The 19938-nt window shown below is 40.4% G+C and overlaps 2 protein-coding genes across 2 annotated transcripts in view; both read right to left on the minus strand.

Annotated features, from left to right (window-relative positions):
- Window positions 1-5072: 5072 nt before the first annotated feature.
- LOC109482507 (zinc finger protein 135-like) lies at window positions 5073-6375 on the minus strand. The gene is made up of 2 exons (XM_019785237.1): window positions 5883-6375; window positions 5073-5630 (listed from the first exon to the last, which is right to left on the minus strand). Exons 1-2 carry the CDS (start codon window positions 6298-6300, stop codon window positions 5083-5085), a joined length of 966 nt encoding a protein of 321 aa, XP_019640796.1. The 5' UTR covers window positions 6301-6375; the 3' UTR covers window positions 5073-5082.
- An 8178-nt stretch (window positions 6376-14553) lies between these two features.
- The window catches only part of LOC109482332, a 31047-nt gene continuing 25662 nt past the window's right edge, over window positions 14554-19938 (minus strand). Inside the window, exons 25-32 of the mRNA XM_019785013.1 lie at window positions 19653-19697; window positions 19401-19486; window positions 18527-18694; window positions 17600-17738; window positions 17282-17335; window positions 16747-16849; window positions 15588-15801; window positions 14554-14985 (exon numbers count right to left, since the gene is read on the minus strand). Of these exons, the coding sequence (XP_019640572.1) occupies window positions 14659-14985; window positions 15588-15801; window positions 16747-16849; window positions 17282-17335; window positions 17600-17738; window positions 18527-18694; window positions 19401-19486; window positions 19653-19697 (1136 nt within the window). The 3' untranslated portion in view covers window positions 14554-14658. The remainder of the gene's footprint in view (window positions 14986-15587; window positions 15802-16746; window positions 16850-17281; window positions 17336-17599; window positions 17739-18526; window positions 18695-19400; window positions 19487-19652; window positions 19698-19938) is intronic.

Here is a 19938-nt window from a genome sequence, read left to right on the forward strand (position 1 = left end):
TGCTATTAGGGTTATTGTTTGCATGGCACTGATTTCATGATTTTGAGGAAGACTTGGTACCTGTTTAATAAGTCTAGACAGATACAGTGCACCCCTCCCCTGAGTGTATAGTAAACGAGCCCCGGGGTCACAGAAAGTAGGGCCATCCTGGGAAGACAGGTCTTCCCAAAGGTTTCCATAGATGTGGGTCAGGGACATACCTGTGGACATTCCATTCCTGTGGACAAAATGCCTGTACCATTCGTAGAATTCTTGCAAACTGCACACAACACTGTACCATTAGGCCCCTCCCTGAGACGTTGCCAAAAAGAAGTTAAGCCGATGATAGTAAAAGTTGTTTGGATAATAACGGCAAAGTGAGAGTGGCCTGTTCTTAGGTCGTTGGAGCAAGCAAAGTCGCCGTTCTGGCTGTAAGAACCCATTACTGAGGCGGTGAGTTATGGTTATGGCCGTAGAAGTAGTTCAGCCATCAAAAAGTGTTGCACGGACGTTGAACTGTCCTTTTTTGATGACCTGGGATGCTGAATAACATGAGGTAGGTTTTCAGTTTACAAACCTACAGTAGGTCTCACTGGAAGACAGAAGAAAACATTCCAGACTATGCATGATGTACACAATGACTAATAAACTGATGGACGTCCCAACTACTAAGTACCTAATGCCAGCCCAGAAGAGAACAAGAAATAGCCATGCCCTAAATACTGGAGTTATCAACCAAGGATTAAGGTGTTCAAGAATTCATTATTTTTTTAGAACTATCGCAGAGTGGAACTCACTGTCACCAAGTTCAGTAGGGGCATTGTCATTAGATAGCTTTAAACAATGTCTAGAGTTAGATGTTCAAGGGTTAGGTGTAACAAGTCGATCGGTGTTATATTTTTATATGTAGCCAGCAGCCGCCGCGCCGCGTGCCTGCAAAGCTGGTGTGTTACGCTACCAGTGTAACACACTGTATATTAACTATGCATGATGTACAAAATGACTAATAAAGAGGTGGACGTCCCAATCACCTGAACCACCCTTCGGCGTTACACACCAGCTTTGCAGACACGCGTCGCCGCGGCAGCTGGCTACATTATACCGATCGACTTGTTACACCTAACCGTGCCCTTGAACATCTAACTCTAGACATTGTTTCAAGCTATCTAATGACAATGCCCCTACTGTACTTGGTGACAGTGAGTTCAACTCTGCGATAGTTCTAGGAAAGAATGAATTCTTGAACACCCCATTTTTTGGTTGATAACTCTGGTACTTGAAGGCATGGCTATTTCTTGTTCTCTCCTGAGCTGGTATTAGGTACTTAGTAGTTGGGACGTCCACCAGTTTATTTGTCATTGTGCACATTATGCATAGTCTTGACATTTTTCTTCTGTCTTCCATCAGGGACACCCACTGGGTGTGGGGAGCGGACGAAAGCTAAAAAGGCTGAGAGTCAGGCTATCGGATCGAATAATATGGGAGTGGTATAGATCCATTTGGAACCACATCCCAAATGCAAAAATCCGGTCAAGACGTGGGGCAGAACAAACCATCAGTGACAAGATATGCACTAGAAGGCTCAGATGGTTTGGGCATGTGATGCGAAGACAGCAAACACCTTTATTTTATAAGGCTAACCACCATCAGTTCAAAACCCCCAGACCCCGGCAAAGACCACCCAAGAGGTGGAAAGACCAGATTCAGACGGATACAGGGCTTACCCTAAGGGAAGCAGAGACTATTGCCCTTGATAGAGCTGGCCGGAGGACCCTGACGGAGGGGAGCAAGGGACCAGTATCTGGTTTTGTTTGTTTGTTTGTTTGTTTTATTTCGATCTCCATTTAGTGTAATACATTAAGTTTACACTACTCTTCCTGGAGTCCAACTAACTAAACAAAAATAGTAAAAACAATAATAAATCAATCAAACATAAATTAAGATAAACAATAAATAACGGAAAATAATAATAATAAATTCATAACAAAGATTTATCCTGAGATAACAGAGGATAATTAACCAAACTCAGCATATAGAACTTAAAATGAACTGAATGGGAGGTCAGAGGTCAAAATAATAGAAAATGATATAACTGAAAGTGATTGGAAAACAACATGCAACCAAACACTTTGAAAATCAAATTAACAATGAAGTAAACAAAATGTGGACTCGGAGAGTAAAGACAAATTATATACAACTTTAGATGAAGTAGTCCATACATAACAAAATATAAATAACTGAAATGAAATAAACCAATCTGGTCTGAGCATATAGGCAGGCAGGCAGGCATATATCACCTTCCTGTTGCATCATTCGCACCACATCACACTCGGGCGCACTTCGCCATTAGAGGTATCCACTGACAGAGACAGATGCACTGACTTGCACTCCTCAAGCCCCGGGGATTACACGGATTCTCCGCTGTAATGTGTTTCGCTGCCGGGCTTAGTCCAACTCTCCACTCTCAGCCCAGGCCAAATGGTTCTTCCCAAGCCGTGTAAATTTAGGGGCACATCTTTCATATGGCTGTTGCTTCATAGAAAAAGAAACTTTTTTTTTCTTTTTTTTTCTTATTGTTTTTAGACATCTAATGCAATTTCAGGACAGCAAAATGAAAAGTTTTCTCGATGAGCAAATCCGTCTGATATTGACATTCACTCTAATTTCTTAGCACATTGTCGTCATCATTTCATACTTGATGAATCTCTTCCTTTTTAAGTAACACTAGCCTACCATGCAAAACAAGCAATCGTTTTTCGTCAGCGACATTGTATTTTTTCTTCGCAAGATATCAATATGCTATGGGATAGGATTTAGACAACTTACTAGATCAAAACATGACAAGAAAACATTGATTAAAAAAATGATGTTTTGCCAATGAGAAATTGCAATGTATTGTGCTTCTGGGAAGGCAACAAGTAATCTTTTTCGTGTTACTATCGGTTCTATCTATTTTGCGATCCAAGATTTTAGTGATCTTAGATATTTCAAGGGAATTAATTTGTGATAGCTTGTAAAATTGTAAATGAATCTGCAAATTCAGCCTCTTGGCTATTCAGCCTCTTGGCTGCCATCGGAGTTGTCTTTGACTTAAAAAATATACCAGTCTACTACGCATGGAGGGAACATTGGTCTTTTTAAAACTGGGCATGTCTTGTGTCAGTAAATTTTACAAATATGGCTTTGAGAGAAAAGCAAAACCTCTGGCAGAGGTCAAAGAGAATGTATAGATATGGGCGCGGTGAGAAGTGTCAGTAGTCCAGCCGATACTGCCTCAGACGAGGTGACAATCCCAGTGGATTTCGGGGGCGGACAGACGATCCCATCCGCCGCATATTTCCCATCCTGCCCCTAACTCCGCCATCTATCACCGCCCCTATGCGCGGACACCCGGGAGATCAGGCCTCCGTGATAGAAGGATGGAAGAACATCGATAGATCTTGTTTGCCAATGGAAAGTACGAGAGTGCCAGTATAATGTTTGTGTCGGAGGGTGTAGACACCTTTGATGCCCGTAGAAATAAGTTAACACACTCGTTTGTCACTGGCCTCCTTACCACTAACAACAGCATCATATACATCGTGGGGTCGTGTGGCATAGCGGCAAAGTACTCGACTCGAAACCAAGAGGTCTCGGGTTCGAGTCCTGACATACCACCGATCTTGTGCCCTAGGGAAAGGCACTTTTTCCAAGGGAAAGAGACTTTTTCCTAGGGAAAGGTACTTTACGCGACTTTCCTCCCTTTGCTCAGGTAAAAATGAGTATTGTATTGTCCCCTGTGTTGGTGGCGGCATTAATATAAGTTGAAAAGACTTGAGTATACCGTCACCACGTCTTGTGATTATATTTTGGAATATAAAAAAAGCAGTATCATAAAGCTAGCAATTCACTCTGACATATACACTCACGGGAACTACTAACGGCACTATGTTGATCTGGTGTTCAAACGGTAATGAATTTACTGTTGTTTTTTTTCTTCACTAAACCTTACCTTACATTACTGTTTTTACCCGTTTATCTCTGCATATATGCCTCTCTTTGGGAATCATCCATGTGTCTTCGTACATGTATTTAGTGCAGTTCCTGAATGTTCTGCTAGAGGCGCTAACTTACGAGATAAATTCTCTCCTCTGCTCAGGTACGCTTGTGAAAAGTCCACATGTATCTATACTTGAAATGATAATATATTGATTGTGATAATGATAGCAATGATTTAACTATAGTAATATTAACAATATTTACGATAGTTATGTTTTTGAAAAATGGAGGTATTGTTTTTGGCGCGTCTGTGTGTGTGTATGTGTGTGTGTGTCTGTCTGTGTGTTTGTATTTCCTCACATTTGTAGTCAGTATAACTTTATAACGCCTTTATAGATTGTGATGATATTTGGTATACTGGTAAGTCTTAGAAAGATGAAGGTCAAGGTCAAATATGGGCCTCCTGGTGGAGGACCTTGGTACTGCAGCAGAACTCCTGGTTTTTTGTATCTTTTGTCCTGAACATGCTATGGTCCTGAATTTTTGGTGACAGATAGATTTTCTGACAGGAATAAGTGGTGTGGGTTTGGTCCCCCTAGCAGCTTGTTCTGGAACTGCAGGGGACCTTCAGGCGAAATTTTTTAAAGCCAATAAGTCCAGATAGGAACAACGTATTTTCATCATTTTTGGTAGGTAGGTAGCTGAGAGAGATGTACATAATTAAATGCAAATTATGCAAATGAGGACTTTATTTGCATAATTAATGAGGAAATGCGATAATTACAGTGTTTTACATTGTAGTACTTTCATACATGTAATGTATGTAACCTATGGCAGATGAAACATCAACAGATACTAATTATGCAAATGATGACCTAATTTGCATAAGCAATGCGAAAATTCTATGATTTCTTAATGGTGAATGATGGGAATGTCATAGTTGGGACATCTGTAAGTTAATCAAAAGTTAACATCACGATGCATATATTATGCTAATGCTGAGGTCATTTTTTGTTTGATTTGTAATCCGTGACCCCGCCCTCACCTTCGACCTTGTTGAAAAGCGGTCACGTATGTATGTACCGAACAAGCTTTCGAGTTTGAATAAAGGCTTACTGCTACTTACTACAACATATAGGGTTTGTATATATGGTGTTTAACTATGTGTGAATCTAAATCCTTTTTCTCTATAGCAGAAAAGTCACAATGATCACATTCGTAGCGTTTTTCTCTAGTGTGTTTAGCCATGTGTTCATCTAAATGGCATTTCTGTACAGCAGAATAGTCGCACTGTTCACACTTGTAGGGTTTTTCTCCTGTGTGTTTAGCCATGTGTTCATCTAAATTGCATTTCTGTACAGCAGAATAGTCACACTGGTCACACTTGTAGGGTTTTTCCCCTGTGTGGGTCCTCAAATGCAGTGAAAGAGTAGTCCTTTGAGCTGTCCTGAATCCACACTCCCAACACATGTAGAGTTTGTCTCCCGTGTGTTTAGCCATTATGTGTTGCTCTAAGTGGCCTTTCTGTGCAGCAGAATAGTCGCACTGGTCACATTTGTAGGGTTTCTCACCAGTATGGGTTCTCATGTGCTTGTAAAGAGAACCCCTATAGGCCGTCCTGTATCCGCACTTGTCACACATGTAGGGTTTGTCTCCAGTGTGTCTAGCCTTGTGTCGGTTTAAGTCACATTTCTGTGCAGCAGAATAGTCGCACTGGTCACACTTGTAGGGTTTTTCTCCTGTGTGGGTCCTCAAATGCAATGAAAGAGTGGTCCTATGACCTGTCCTGAATCCACACTCCCCACACATGTAGGGTTTCTCTCCAGTGTGTTTAGACATGTGTCGGGCTAAATTATGTTTCCATGCAGTAGAATAGTCACAATGGTCACACTTGTATGGTTTTTCATCTGTATGGGTTCTCATATGCTTGGATAGGTCAGACCTGTAAGCCGTCCTGTATCCACACTCCCCACATATGTAGGGTTTGTCTCCAGTGTGTTTAGACATGTGTTCAGCGAAATTGCCTTTCTGTGCAGCAGAATAGCCACACTGGTCACATTTGTAGGGTTTCACACCTGTGTGGGTCATCATATGTACGGTTAGAGCAGACCTGTAAACTGTCCTGTATCCACACTCCCCACACATGTAGGGTTTGTCTCCATTGTGTTTAGCCACGTGTTCAGCGAAATTGCCTTTCTGTGCAGCAGAAAAGTCGCACTGGTCACATTTGTAGGGTTTTCCACCAGTATGGGCCCTCATATGTCGGGTTAGAACAGACCTGTAAGCCGTCCTGTATCCGCATTCCCCACACATGTAGGGTTTGTCTCCAGTGTGTTTAGCCATGTGTTCAACTAAATGGAATTTCCGTGCAGTAGAATAGTCGCACTGGTCACATTTAAACGGTTTGTCTGTTGGCAGTTTGTCCACAGGAATCTCACAGCTTCTTTCAGCCATTTCTAAAAACAACAATAAGTCATAAGTAAAACAGACTGAATGACAAAAAATGTTACCATAATAAACATACCCACAGTTTCATTCTACTTTTCTAGTCCAGCAGTACAGCAATTAAAGGTGTAAAAATTCTTGCAAGCGAAGTTCGTGACAAACCCCTTGATTTTATTGGCATTGCAACAGGGCAATACTATGATTTATTTGCATGCCTTCAAATAATTTGCATGTGTAAAAATTTACAAAATATATAATTATAAGTTGCTTTAATTTCATTATGAAATCTACGTGGTCATGAAGGTTTAACAAATGACACAGAGTATGGTAAGGCGAATAATCTACTCATCAAATTCATTTCTTTACATTTTCGTCTTCTACGTTTGATGTTGGCATTCTACAAAAAATCCCTTGATCCTACGTTTACTAGTCTTACTACGGACTAACTTGCCAGGGGAGTTTGGCCGCCATGGGGTTTGACTGACAGCGCAAATTCTTTTCTTGTCCTTTTTGCCGAATGCTACGATCCGTATTCACGTAGGAAGGCCTGGTGGAGGCTAAAAGACCTTGTACTTATATATGAACCCAATAAATTCGGCTAACATAAACAACCATACCTCATTCTGTCCCTGACTACCGTGCTGGTAGCATGGGCAGAGGGCTCGCAGTGACCAAGACTAGGAGAATATTTGGAGTTTGGTCGAAGGCACACGACAGCGGGGACGTCCCTCGTTGGTCAGGGATCACGATCTAACAGCCAACCAGATGGCGAGATTGGCAGAAGATCGTTAGCAGTTAGAGACCCTTTGCCGAACATCATGCTGCCCCGACACCGTGGCCCCGACGGCCGACTGAGCTATGGGAGGGAGTGAGAGTGAGTGAGTTTAACCGCCTCGGGGTTTGACTGTCAGCGCAAATTCTTTTCCTCTCCTTTTTGCCAAATGCTACGGTCCGCATTCCCGTAGAAAGGCCTTTATAACGTATTAACAACAACCAGTGAGCACAGATAACTAACAAACGACGGTCGGTGCGGGTAGCGACAAAAAAAAAACAGCCATGTATAAAAAGCTAACCATCATTCCCCCGCAACCTCTGCTTGGAGAGTACACCGTACACCAGCCCCCGCCCCCTGTACAAAGTAAGGCCTGGTCATTTCTAACTTCGTACAACTTCATAACTTCGTATCTTCCACCCTGACAATACTCTATCAGTGAGCACAGATTACTTACAAACGTCTCACCTGTGTGTTTCTGAAGTTGTAGGTTTTACAAATCGCTGAATCGGCTTAGATTTTGAAAAAACGATCTTCCTGCAGCTGAACAAAATGGCAGACCAAAATAGGTGTGTTTGTTACACGCGAAAGGCGGTTAGACCGGCTTTGCCCTTGGGCTATCCCAATACAGACACGGGGCAGCACTTCAGCAGGGGAAAGGTCAAAGTTCAGTTCAGTTTATTTTGCACTTTAAAACAAAATGTAACAATACAAATACAAGAAAATATAAATGAAATGTAACAGTGCAGGGAGGCTGGAACAATAAAATGCTTATGAGGAGGCCTCCCTTCATAACGTGATTAACAATTCAAATCAATCGGATTAATAAGAAATAACAGGTAACGGGTAAATAAACAGAACAATAAAATACAATACGATACAATACTATCTACAATAATGAAAAATAGTAATGAAAGTAGTAAACAAGGGAACATAAACAAAAATTAGGAATGTGTTGGGTTATTTATGAAAGCTACTTTAATATGATTTTTGAAAATAGTGAAGGAGGGACTAATTTGTAAAGTTCTACTTAGGTTGTTACAAATTGTTGGGCCCCTGTACGTGATTGTAAATTCACGAAGATTCGATTTCGCATTGGATGGCCTTAAATAATTGCATTGGCGTGTGAAGTGGTTTTGGATATCTGAGTTCAGTAAGAAGGTGAAGGTGTCGTGGAAGATTTCAGGAAGGAAAGTGTTCATACACCACGGCGGCGATCTAATAGACTTCATTATTTCTACTACCGAGACCTAAAACAAGACGCAAGATTCCCTATTTTGGGGTATAAAATGTTGTCACAATGGTAATGCACTATATGAAACGGACCCTTACAACGTACCTCATTTGGTGCCGCTATCGGAGGGTGTTCCGTTACCTCTTTACATTTGCCCAGAAGGGAGTTAACCAGGGACTAAAAAGCTCACTGCGGCTCTTACAGTGCAATCGGACAGTTACTGTTTTGTTTGGGTAACCAAGCATGAGCACATCGTAACACAAGAGAAAGGAGTAAGTCGAAGGTTGACTCTGACCCCCGGGATCAAACCCGCTCCGCTCGCGCGGCGTGTCAGCTCACAACCGATTCGGCCTAAATATCCAGGATCCCTTGGGCGGGTAGTTGTCTATGGCAATCACTCGTTTTTTTTTTATTTGCAATCAGATACAGATTCATGTACAGATACATATTCATGCACAGATACAGATTCATATACAGATATACAGATACAGATTTTTCCGAGTAGGATGACCGTGTCAGTCCCTACACCTGAGTGAGGGTCATAGTTGACACGGTGGCCTTCGTGTGGATTTGTTTAAGGTGGATAACAGGTTGCGAATCTGATACCCAAACACTTGGGCATCCGTCTTCCCCAGCGGATCCATATCGAGGGAGACGTGCTGGTTCCGGTTGGGATGCTTGCAGCGAGCTGCCGGATGACTTGGTTACGCTCAAGGTCCGCCTTGACTACGCCAGCCCGCCTGGCGCTGCTCTCGTCCGCCAGTTGAAGACAACTGCCGTTTGAGACTTGTCCCTCTAGTAGTTAGTGACGCCTATATACGCGCTGTTACAACTTTGACCTTTCCCCTCCTGAAGTACTGACCCGTGTCTTTATCTGTTCCGGTATAACCGCTTTTTTGTGTAACCAGCTATTTTTGCCCGCCATTTTGTTCAGCTGCAGGTAGATCGTTTCTCCAAAATCTAAGCCGATTCAGCGTTTTGTAAAACCTACAACTTCAGAAACACACAGGTGAGACGTTTGTAAGTAATCTGGGCTCACTGATAGAGTATTATCAGGGTGAAAGGTACGAAGTTATGAAGTTGTACGAAGTTAGAAATGACCAGGCCTTACTTTGTACAGGGGGCGGGGGCTAGTGTACGGTGTACTCTCCAATCAGAGGTTGTGGGGGAATGGTGGTTAGCCTTTTATACATGGCTGTTTTTTTTTTTTTGTCGCTACCCCCACCAACCGTCGGTGACCGGCGACCTTCTCCGGCTAATGGATACTGCCTGTCCAAATTGATACTGTATTTCTGCCACCGAAAGGGATCTGCTTGGAGATTAGTACGATGTACAGAGTTCACGTAGCAAGGTGTGACGTAATCTAACTAAGTACGAAGGGCGGGGGCCAGAGGACGAAGTACGAAGTTGTCCGACGTTAGAAAAGACTGGGGCTAACTTCGTACAGTCGTACAGAATTACCAGTTCAATTCAAGGACATATTTCAATACAACTCAGATATCCACAGTTACAGTACCAGAAAGCAAAATGATTTAAGGCCAATCCTAACAAAATCAAATATGAAACAGTTTACGATAATGTTTAGAGGCCCGTTAATTTGGAACAGTATAAGTCATTCACAGCAGAATTGCCAATCCCTTCCAACTTTCAAACGACATTTAAAAACTGACCTAATAGAGAAATTGTTAACGTAAATAATGTTGTAAATATGAGATCATCAACAGGATTTGGGAGAGCCCACTAGATAAACCTCCTGGTTTCTTGGGCTCTCCTGCATGTATTTGATTGTACATAATTTCTTTTTATACCATTACTTTTTTTATGTGCGAAAGGACAATAAACAATAAACAAAAAATAAACAGTAAGTGTGTCTAGAAATATGGACTGTAATGATAAACTTGTGGTGTCAATTTCATATTGAAAGCAACTTATTCTTTTTCCAATTTTTATATACATGCGAATTATATGAAGGCATGCAAATGATTCATAGTATTGACCTGTTGCAATGCCAATGAAGTCAAGGGGTTTGTCACGAACTTCGCTTGCAAGAATATTTACACCTTGTTGTGCTTCTGCTCTAGAAAAGTAGAATAAAACTGTGGGTATGTTTATTATGGTAACATTTTTTTGTTATTCAGTCTGTTTTACTTATGCCTTATTGTTGTTTTTAGAAATAGCTAAAAGAAGCTGTGAGATTCCTGTGGACGAACTGCCAACAGACAAACCGCATAAATGTGACCAGTGCGACTTTTCTACTGCACGGAAAAATCAGTTAACTGAACACATGGCTAAACACACTGGCGTAAAACCCTACAAGTGTGACCAGTGCGACTATTATACTGCACATAAAGGCCATTTAAAGCAACACATGGCTAAACACACCAGGGTAAAACCCTACAAGTGTGGGGAGTGTGGATATAGGACGGCTTACAAGTCTGCTCTATCCAGTCACACGAGGACCCATACTAGAGACAAACCATACAAATGTGACCAGTGCGACTATAATGCTGCACAGAAGGGCACTTTGGACCGACACGTGGCTAAACACATTGGAGACAAACCCTACAAGTGTGACCAGTGCGACTTTTCTACTGCACGGAAAAGCAGTGTATTCAAACACATATTGGCTAAACACACTGGAGACAAATCCTACATGTGTGGGGAGTGTGGATATAGGGCAGCTTACAGGTCTGACCTATCCAAGCATATGATGACGCATACTGGTGAGAAACCCTACAAATGTGACCAGTGCGACTATTCTGCTGCACAGAAAAGCCATTTAAACACGCACATTAAGGCTAAACACAGAGACAAACTCTACATGTGTTGGGAGTGTGGATACAGGACATCTCGAATGACCACTCTTTCACTGCATATGCGAACGCACACAGGAGAAAAACCCTACAAATGTGACCAGTGCGACTATTCTGCTGCACAGAAATGCAATTTAGATGAACACATGGCTAAACACACTAGAGAAAAACGCTACGAATGTGATCATTGTGACTTTTCTGCTGTAGAGAAAAAGGATTTAGATTCACACATAGTTAAACACCATATATTCAAACCCTATATGCTGTAGTAAGTAGTACTAGTAAGCCTTTATTTAAACTCGGAAGCTTGTTGGGTACATACATATGTGACCGCTTTTCAACAAGGTCGAGGGTGAGGGCGGGGTCACGGTTTACAAATCAAACCAAAAAGATATAATACAAAAGAAATAGCAAATCATCAATCCGTTATCAGTCCAAGTTCCTTACTTGTAAAGTTCCCAAAGACTGGGCTGCTCGTACATGTGGTGGCAAGGAGTTCCACACAGTCGCCCCCGAGTACCCCAGTGACGAGGTTATATGGAGAGTAAACTTTCTTTAATGCAAATCTGTCGTTTTTGTTACCTCCATGAAAAATGGAGGTATTGTTTTTTGCGCGTCTCTGTGTGTGTGTGTGTGTGTGTGTCCGTCTGTGTAAATGTGTGTCTGTTTGTGTGTTTGTGTTTCCGCACATTTGTATTCAGCATAACTTCATAACGCCACTATGGATTGTGATGATATTTGGTATGCTGGTAAATCTTAGGAAAACGAAGGTTAAGGTCAAATATGGGCCTCCTGGTGAATGACCTTGGTACTGCAGCAGAACCTCGGGTTTTTGTATCTTTTGTCCTGAACATGCTATGGTCTTGAATTTTTGGTGACAGATACCTTTTCCTTTCAGGAATAAGTGGTGTGGGTTTGGTCCCCATAGCAGCTTGTTCTAAAACTGCAGGGGACCATCGGGCGAAATCTTTGAAAGCCAATAAGTCCAGATAGGAACAACATATTTTCATCATTTTAGGTATGTAGGTAGCTGAGAGAGATGTACATAATTAAATGCAAATTAGGACTTTATTTGCATGATTAATGAGGAAATTCAATAATTACAGTGTTTTACATTATAGTACATCATACATGTAATGTATGTAACCTATGGCAGATGGAACATCAACAGATACTAATTATGCAAATGATGACCTAATTTGCATAATCAATGCGAAAATTCTATGATTTCTTAATGGTGAATGATGGGAATGTCATACTAGGGACATCTGTAAGTTAATTAAAAGTTAACATCACGATACATATATTATGTTATGCTATATATGAGGTCATTTGCGTAATTTAAGAAGAAATTTACATTTACATATCAAGCCCATATTTCATGGAGGTATGAGATCTCGGAACTCTTGTTCCTTTTTAAACCCACACATTTTGACATCACAAAAATTTACAAATTTTGTGAAATTGAATGGATTAAAACTAGAAGGCATCATATCGTTAATGATTAATGATACATTTCAAACTTATTTTATAGATTTTCGTATAATTATAGCAAGTTTTTCTTTTCATATTTGTAATTTAACAAAATGTGAGACTTAACAATCCATTCTAAAATGTTAAATACTACAATTACTTTAGCGTTTCAGGAGACGATTGACTTTAATACTAAATTATTGTGTCATCGGGTTAGTTTAATCATGTTATTGATGTAAAGACAATGTCTTACACGTTATATTACAAGTATGGGGTATATGTATGCTAATAAAACTAGGGAAATTCTTTTATTTGTGAATAAAAAATGATTATACCAGGATCCGAATTAAATGTACTTCATATACAACTGTTATATTACGTTGTATTGAACAGACTATTTCTTGGCTTTGGTAGTTTCCAAGCCTAAACATACTAAAACCATTGTTTCTTGTCCATTTACAACATATAGTCCAAAGACGGGGTGCATTTTGCAAAGCGCTGCCTCATTGTACTGTGGGTTATCCATATTGGTCCCAGCGATCCATCAATGCATTGCATTTCAATTCAGTTTAGTTTAATCCAATCAACTGACATGTACACAGAATTTTTGGAAAGTTACAAAGATAATATAAAATGCAATAAAAGAACGAACAAAGAGCTCTCGACATCAAGAATACGATTTAAAGCATAACATATATCTTTTAAAACCACGCTGACAAAATACAAGACAGTCGTGATCAACAGAATTCAATTAGTCCCAAATGTGATTAATTTTTTCCTCCCTCTATCGCAACTCACGACGGGTGTACTTCGTTTCATCCGCGCTTCCTTCTTAATCCAAGAAATGCGTGAATTATATCCTTAGTATCTTCTAACATCAAAAGAATTGCAGATATTTCTTGTGATTTGATGAAGATTGCCACAGACATTGCACTCATTTAAATTACATGTACTTAGTTTGATATTTCATGAGTCACTCCGGTGAACTTTGTTTTGCAAAAAGACGTACAAAGAAAGTGTAGCAAGTGTACACGAGCAATCGCTGTTTTGGTTAACATCATAGATATGAATTTTTTTGACTACATATGCAAATTACTGTTAGGCAAATCAGCCAACCGTCACCCGTTTTTTGCCTACCACTCGTTGGCCGTGATATCACGAATATCGCAGGTATTCATTTGATAATAGTAACAGTAACAGAAACAACATGTTGCTTACGAGCTAAGACCTAGGCTAGGACAAAATGTTGTGTTTCCTGTATCAGTCCTGAAAATTCGGGTCGGTAAGTAGAAATTATCCTTTTTTTTTCTTCATTTTCTTTTATTCTCTTTTAGACTTTGACGTTGTCTAGTGATCCAACTCATACAAAGAAGCTCCTTGCTAATACAATACAATACAGTTAAACAAAGTAAAACTTACATGAGGACACTTATATTTTCTATGTATTTTGCAAGGGTCCACACAAAAAAGGCTTAGCATGTATCTTCAGGTCTGTCGGGAAACAGGATTTTTTCCTAAGCCTAAGGCAACACCGACTTAATTTTATGGATGACATCCTCTGAAGACCCCCAAACTGGTGCGAGCGGGAAAAAAACGGCAAAAAATGAAAATGCTACTAAACCAAAGGAATACAAAGCTGGTATTGTGAATTTGAAGCAGTACATAGCGACATACACGACAAGCCGGCACTTGTTGGAATTTTGTGGAATTTATGAATTGGCACTGTACGTATGTACTGAGTTCTTGACTCGTGGAGCTTTGGTGCCATCCTCCAGGGTTACCACCGACTCCGTATTGTCGCTAACTACCATGGACTACACAGATCTAGAGCCAGGTCAGAGGACGTGATCTTATTTTTTTTTTAAGGACAGGCGAAAATTCATGCGCGCCTGGATGTCATCCATAAAATTAAGTCGGTATGGAACTAAGGTCTAAGGTAACTTATGGCCTAACTTCAATAAAAGCTACAACGAACTGACGGATTCGTACACAGGAGGCTCCCCTTCGTCCTCTTCAAAGCCATCGTTCTGGTAGATCGTGTCGTCAAAACCTCGTCGGGAGGTCGCCGGCATGGCGTCGGGGATCCGCGAGATTTGGCCCCGGTACTGCTTCTCTTCCTTCGGTCCCACGGCGTCCTCCGTGTCCAGTTTCTCCCAGGGGTTGCGGATGCGAGCTAACATGTGCACGACAGTCCAGGCGCGATGGACCAGCATGGCCAGGAACTGGATAATCAGGATGAAGCCAAAGACAACGAGGAAGACTAGACCAAGTGGGTTGGTGTCTAGGACCTTGTAAAAGAATAATAAAAAAATAGCATTATAAGATGATCATACTGATCAAACTGAATAATTCTGAGACTGAGAAATTGGGCAAACATTATTTTCAAAAATCGTAACGGTTTAGTTTGCGTTTTAGTTATCTCTATGTTTCGTTTATATAATAGTAAACTCTTTTTTAATATTCCAAAGCCAATAAGAAAAAACACTTCAAATCAATTTCAAGTACATATGATTGTTAACTAAAGATATTTAGATTTTGATGTACAAAATGACTAATAAACTGGTGGACGTACTAACCACTAGGTATCTAATACCAGAAGAGAACGAACAACAACCATGTCTTGAAATATATCAGTTATCAACCTAGAATGTAGGTGTTCACCTGTAATTTTTTAGAACTATGTACTGTTGAGTGGATCACGTTGCCACCAAGCATAATCGGGTCACCATCACTTCAGAGCTTTAAACAACGCTTGCAATTAAATGTGCAAAAATTGGGTGTAACATGCCGTTCGGTGTAATATAACTAGTTGCCGCCACGCCGCGTATCTGCGAAGATGGTGTATTACCCCGAAGGGCGGTTATACTGGCTATACAGATACAGATACACAAATATTGCGTGTTATCTTCGACAGTTTGAGTGTAAGTACCTGCAGATTAGCCTGAGAGGCCAGTGTGAGGATCAGGGTGAGCCACAGTGCGTTAGACACGAACAGCACGATAAGCCAAGAGTTCCTCAGCTCCTCCAGCTGTTCCTTCAGCCCCACGTTGTTGTTGAAGACTCCGTAGTCCTGCTTCAGGGCAGCGTCACGGACTCGGTTCCAGAACCTGACACAAGGAAAAAGGAAGAAAAAGCAAGAAAACTAAGACAAGACGTCCTAGTTCTGTAGGTCTCGCAACACATTCACATTGAATTTTCGGGACACTCAGTATCTTTAGAAGGTTCCAACAGTAGACGGGTCCATTCTGTGAACAAGATTGATGGAGTCAACCGAAAAATTGTCAACCGTAAGTCCCATTTCCGTGGTCTAAGTGTTGGAAGTTAAAGCTTTGTCTTTATTTCATGACAATGACTTGTACCAACACAGATGAACTTTCATGCTAAAACTAAGACTGTCACAATTTTACACAATCACAGTTTTAAGATAGTTTAAAAGCACCTTGTAGCAGAGTGCCCTTGACTCAAAATCTATACATTTTGGGGTGGAAATCCTAGCCAGTTAAAATGTTGTGCTGTGAGGACTTTTACCTGACTCAACCTATGTTTTTAATTCGGTTTCTAGACCTTTAAAGAAGAGGATGTTTAATTCAGGGTGCAGCTAAACACGGCCTTTGATGACCTCCTCAAAATACCTTAAGTAGTTCTAAAATGCTATTGTAAGCCATTTCTTGCAATGTTCACTTCACAATACAGTTAGCTTCTTCGTTTTAGCCTTTGTTTACTCATTAAGTACTCAAGCCCGAAAAGAGGTAGCAGAGGAAAAGAGGAGGCGAGGAAAGGTTGCAGTCACTCAGCCGACAGCAGTAGTGACCTTCACATGTCCGTCCTGCCGTAGGTCCTGCAGGTCGAGAATTGGACTACACAGCCACATGAAGGCCTGCAGGGGACTGACGTCCTAAACATCTTCGGACTCGAAGAAGAAGCCAACAAAAACAACAACAAGTACTCAAAACTGCCTGCTTTCCACTTAAAAAAAGTAATATGGAAAGAGGCCAGGGTTAGACAAAGTACGGCTACTAATTTTGACCGTGCAGATATCGCGTCACTCTTACTTGTACTCCGGGTAACGCACGTGGTCCTCTTCCAGGTCCTGCATACGAAGTGGCTTGACGTTGTCTGAGATCACTTTCTTCACTCGGTCGATCATTTCATCGGCTAAACAACCATAAACAAACATGTAAATATTGAGATAACTTCAACGTTTTTTTTATGGCAGCACTGTCGACATCAGGTTTAAACGTACGTTAGTGGGGTTGTTTGGCGCAACGTCAGCGTGCTCGAGTCGGAACCAAGAGTTCCCGAGTTCGAGTCCTGATATGCCACCGATCTTGCGACTTTAGAAAAGCACTTGACACGACTTTCCCCACTAAACTCCGGTAAAAATGAGTATTCTCTGCCCAGTATTCATTTCTTTGTGTGGGACACAACACCAGCAACAGCTGCCTGTGTCCCAGTTGTATTGCACTGTTGCAATTTCAATAAATTAAATCAAATCAAATGCACGTCCTAAAGCATGAATATGCTTCTAATGTATTCAACATTGAAGTCAACAAAACAATCACGGACTTTCGACCTAATGGTACTTACTTTCGCTGGGGTGTCGAAGGTGGCTTATTGCTACCAACATGCGCTTGACGTGAGCTGAAAAAACAAGAGTGACATATCATCAATTAGTGAAACTAACAGGAAAGCAATCTTGTTTCTTACCTTAATTATAGTTAAAATTATATTAATTGTAGCCTACCTTCTTTTTGTTTTTTAATTTTTGATTGCTACGTATATTTTACTGGTCTTCAGAGGTACAAAAATTTATACTGATGAAGTCTAAAAATACGTAATCTTGAGATATGGTACTCTTTTCAAGAAAAAATATGAAACAACAGCCCTCGGTACTAATGTACTGACCAGTCTTGACGATTCCAAGATTTTCCCTGATCTGTTGTTCTTCCAGGTTGACCAGACTGGCGACATCATAAGCATCATACACGAACTTGTCGTTGTACTGTTCCAAACCGATCTGGTCCAGCCACTCTTCCACTGTATCCTGCGAACGGTTTTAGTCATGGTATTACGCATATCTCTTCAAAGCTATGCTGTACCCTGATCACCCTCTGCACGACCTTGTTCCCCCTGAACGTGTGACTGCTACAGGAAGACAGCTCAGGAACAGCAACATGTTCACTTTGCCTAAAGCTAGGACTCTACGATTGAAAAAGTCTTTCTTACATTGTGCAGTAAGACTCTACAATGACAGTGATAATGGCTGACATTTGAAAACCCATGTCTGCTATTTGCTGTTGTATCAGCATTTCCTGCTTTTGTACGATTTTGTTGGATTGAATAAATTGAATTCCATTGCCATTAAAACTCGAATTTCTTAGTTTGAGTTGATCACAAGAAATGTTTTTAGTGTTGAGCCATTATGAGGGGCATAAGAATCTTTTGACGTCGCATTCGTTTCACTGAATCGACATCTTGTTGTACTATCACTAAGTAGAACCATTAAATTGTGTGGCATATGACAGACAGTAAAAGCCCAAGAAAATGAAATTCACCAGTCGTAAGCAAACAAAATGAGCGATACCAACCTAATAGGAATCTCTCTTCACATTATTGCTAAGAAACACGACATTGAAGTTTACAAAAATATAATTAGAAAACAGTTTCCATTTTGCTTACGACACCGGTAATAAACCGTTATGTTTATTTTGCAATGTAATGTTTGTATCATTCCTCTTTATGATGCAAAGCACTTATGCAGAAGAGATATTATTTTCACATTGACTTTGTGCGCAACGTATAGATCTAAAAAAAGATGTTATCTATACTTACCGGCACTTTGACGTCGATCGCGTACTCCGACAGTTTGTCTATCTGTCTGAGGATCTCCGGACGGTGCATCTTGTCTACACCGATAAACTCCAGGTCTGACTCCTTCATCCCGGCTATGAAGGTGGTGTCGTCATAGCCATGGTCCAGAAATTTCTGGGCGTACTTCTCCTGTGTAAGGAGGACGGTATGGTTTCTTATGTTTACCGATGGAAAACGCATTTTTTGCTCAATTTCTTCTTCTTCTCCAAACAAGTAAGGTCAATGACCTGAACCAGACGTCTGTCACCATGGTAAATAGTGTTGGGTTACAACATGTTGCAATTTTATAGCAGGAGGGATTTAGACTCCATATATATGAATGTATTTGAGTACGTATACGAATTGACAGAGGAGAACATTTGCGAAGGTAAACATTATGCTTTGCAAATGTTACCTTTCTAGTTTATCATGTCATAACAATGTCAGTAGCAAAGTTATATTCGGAGACTGAAAAGAGCTTCGTATAAGTTTGTAATATCAATTATATTGTTATACTATATCTACAGAATTAGGATAGACATATATGTGGTAACATTTATGAAGGTTAGTCATGAGAGTAATACGTATAAATACGTGCTTGATCAATCTACAGGAATAAAAGACAAAACTTGTAAAAAAGAATTGAAATTTCATCTGAACGTAAACCTTCGTTGGTTTTTACTTATGAATATTTAATTTGCTGGATAGTGATGGAATGTTCTGTTACTCCGCTTTATTCGAGTGTATTAAATTTATAAATACATACGTTACCTTATTGCTAAAATATTCAAGAACGATAAATGAAATCAAATGAAAAATAAAGAGATATCTGTGTCATAAGGTTAATAAAACTTACTCTCATCTTGTCAGGAAGCCACATTTCTACTCCTACTCTGTCCGTGTCCTGGTAACTCATCCTCCAGTTGGAGTGCTTGCGAGAGGCTGTAGGGTCAAACATGTGCATTACATTGAACCACTAGTGCATAAAAACGGCGTATTGAAATCCAATATTAAAGGAAGATGTAGATAATCATATAACTAGTATTCAGGAAAAACAAAATACAGATCTATCATATTTTTTTTAAATCTTAATTTATCTCATGATTACCTCTTCTTGCCAGGCTTTCCCTGTTCCTCCGACGGAACCACCTCTCTGTTAAAGAAATATGCATATTGATATCTCTTGTTAATTTTTTTTTGCTATACACGCTGCAAGAAATCTTGGTGATCATGTGTATTTTATAGCAATTATATGTTACATGTACGTATGTAATTTTTTTTGTATAAAAATCCACATTTTGGTCAGATTTTCCTTAAAATTCCTGTTTCCATATACAGTACGAGTGAGTGAGGCATGATTCAATGATACCTGCCTCTGGACGTTTCTCTTTTCT

Source organism: Branchiostoma belcheri, unplaced genomic scaffold (genome assembly GCF_001625305.1).
Source record: "Branchiostoma belcheri isolate BF01 breed outbred unplaced genomic scaffold, Haploidv18h27 scaffold6, whole genome shotgun sequence".
In the NCBI taxonomy this organism is placed as follows: Eukaryota; Metazoa; Chordata; class Leptocardii; order Amphioxiformes; family Branchiostomatidae; genus Branchiostoma; species Branchiostoma belcheri.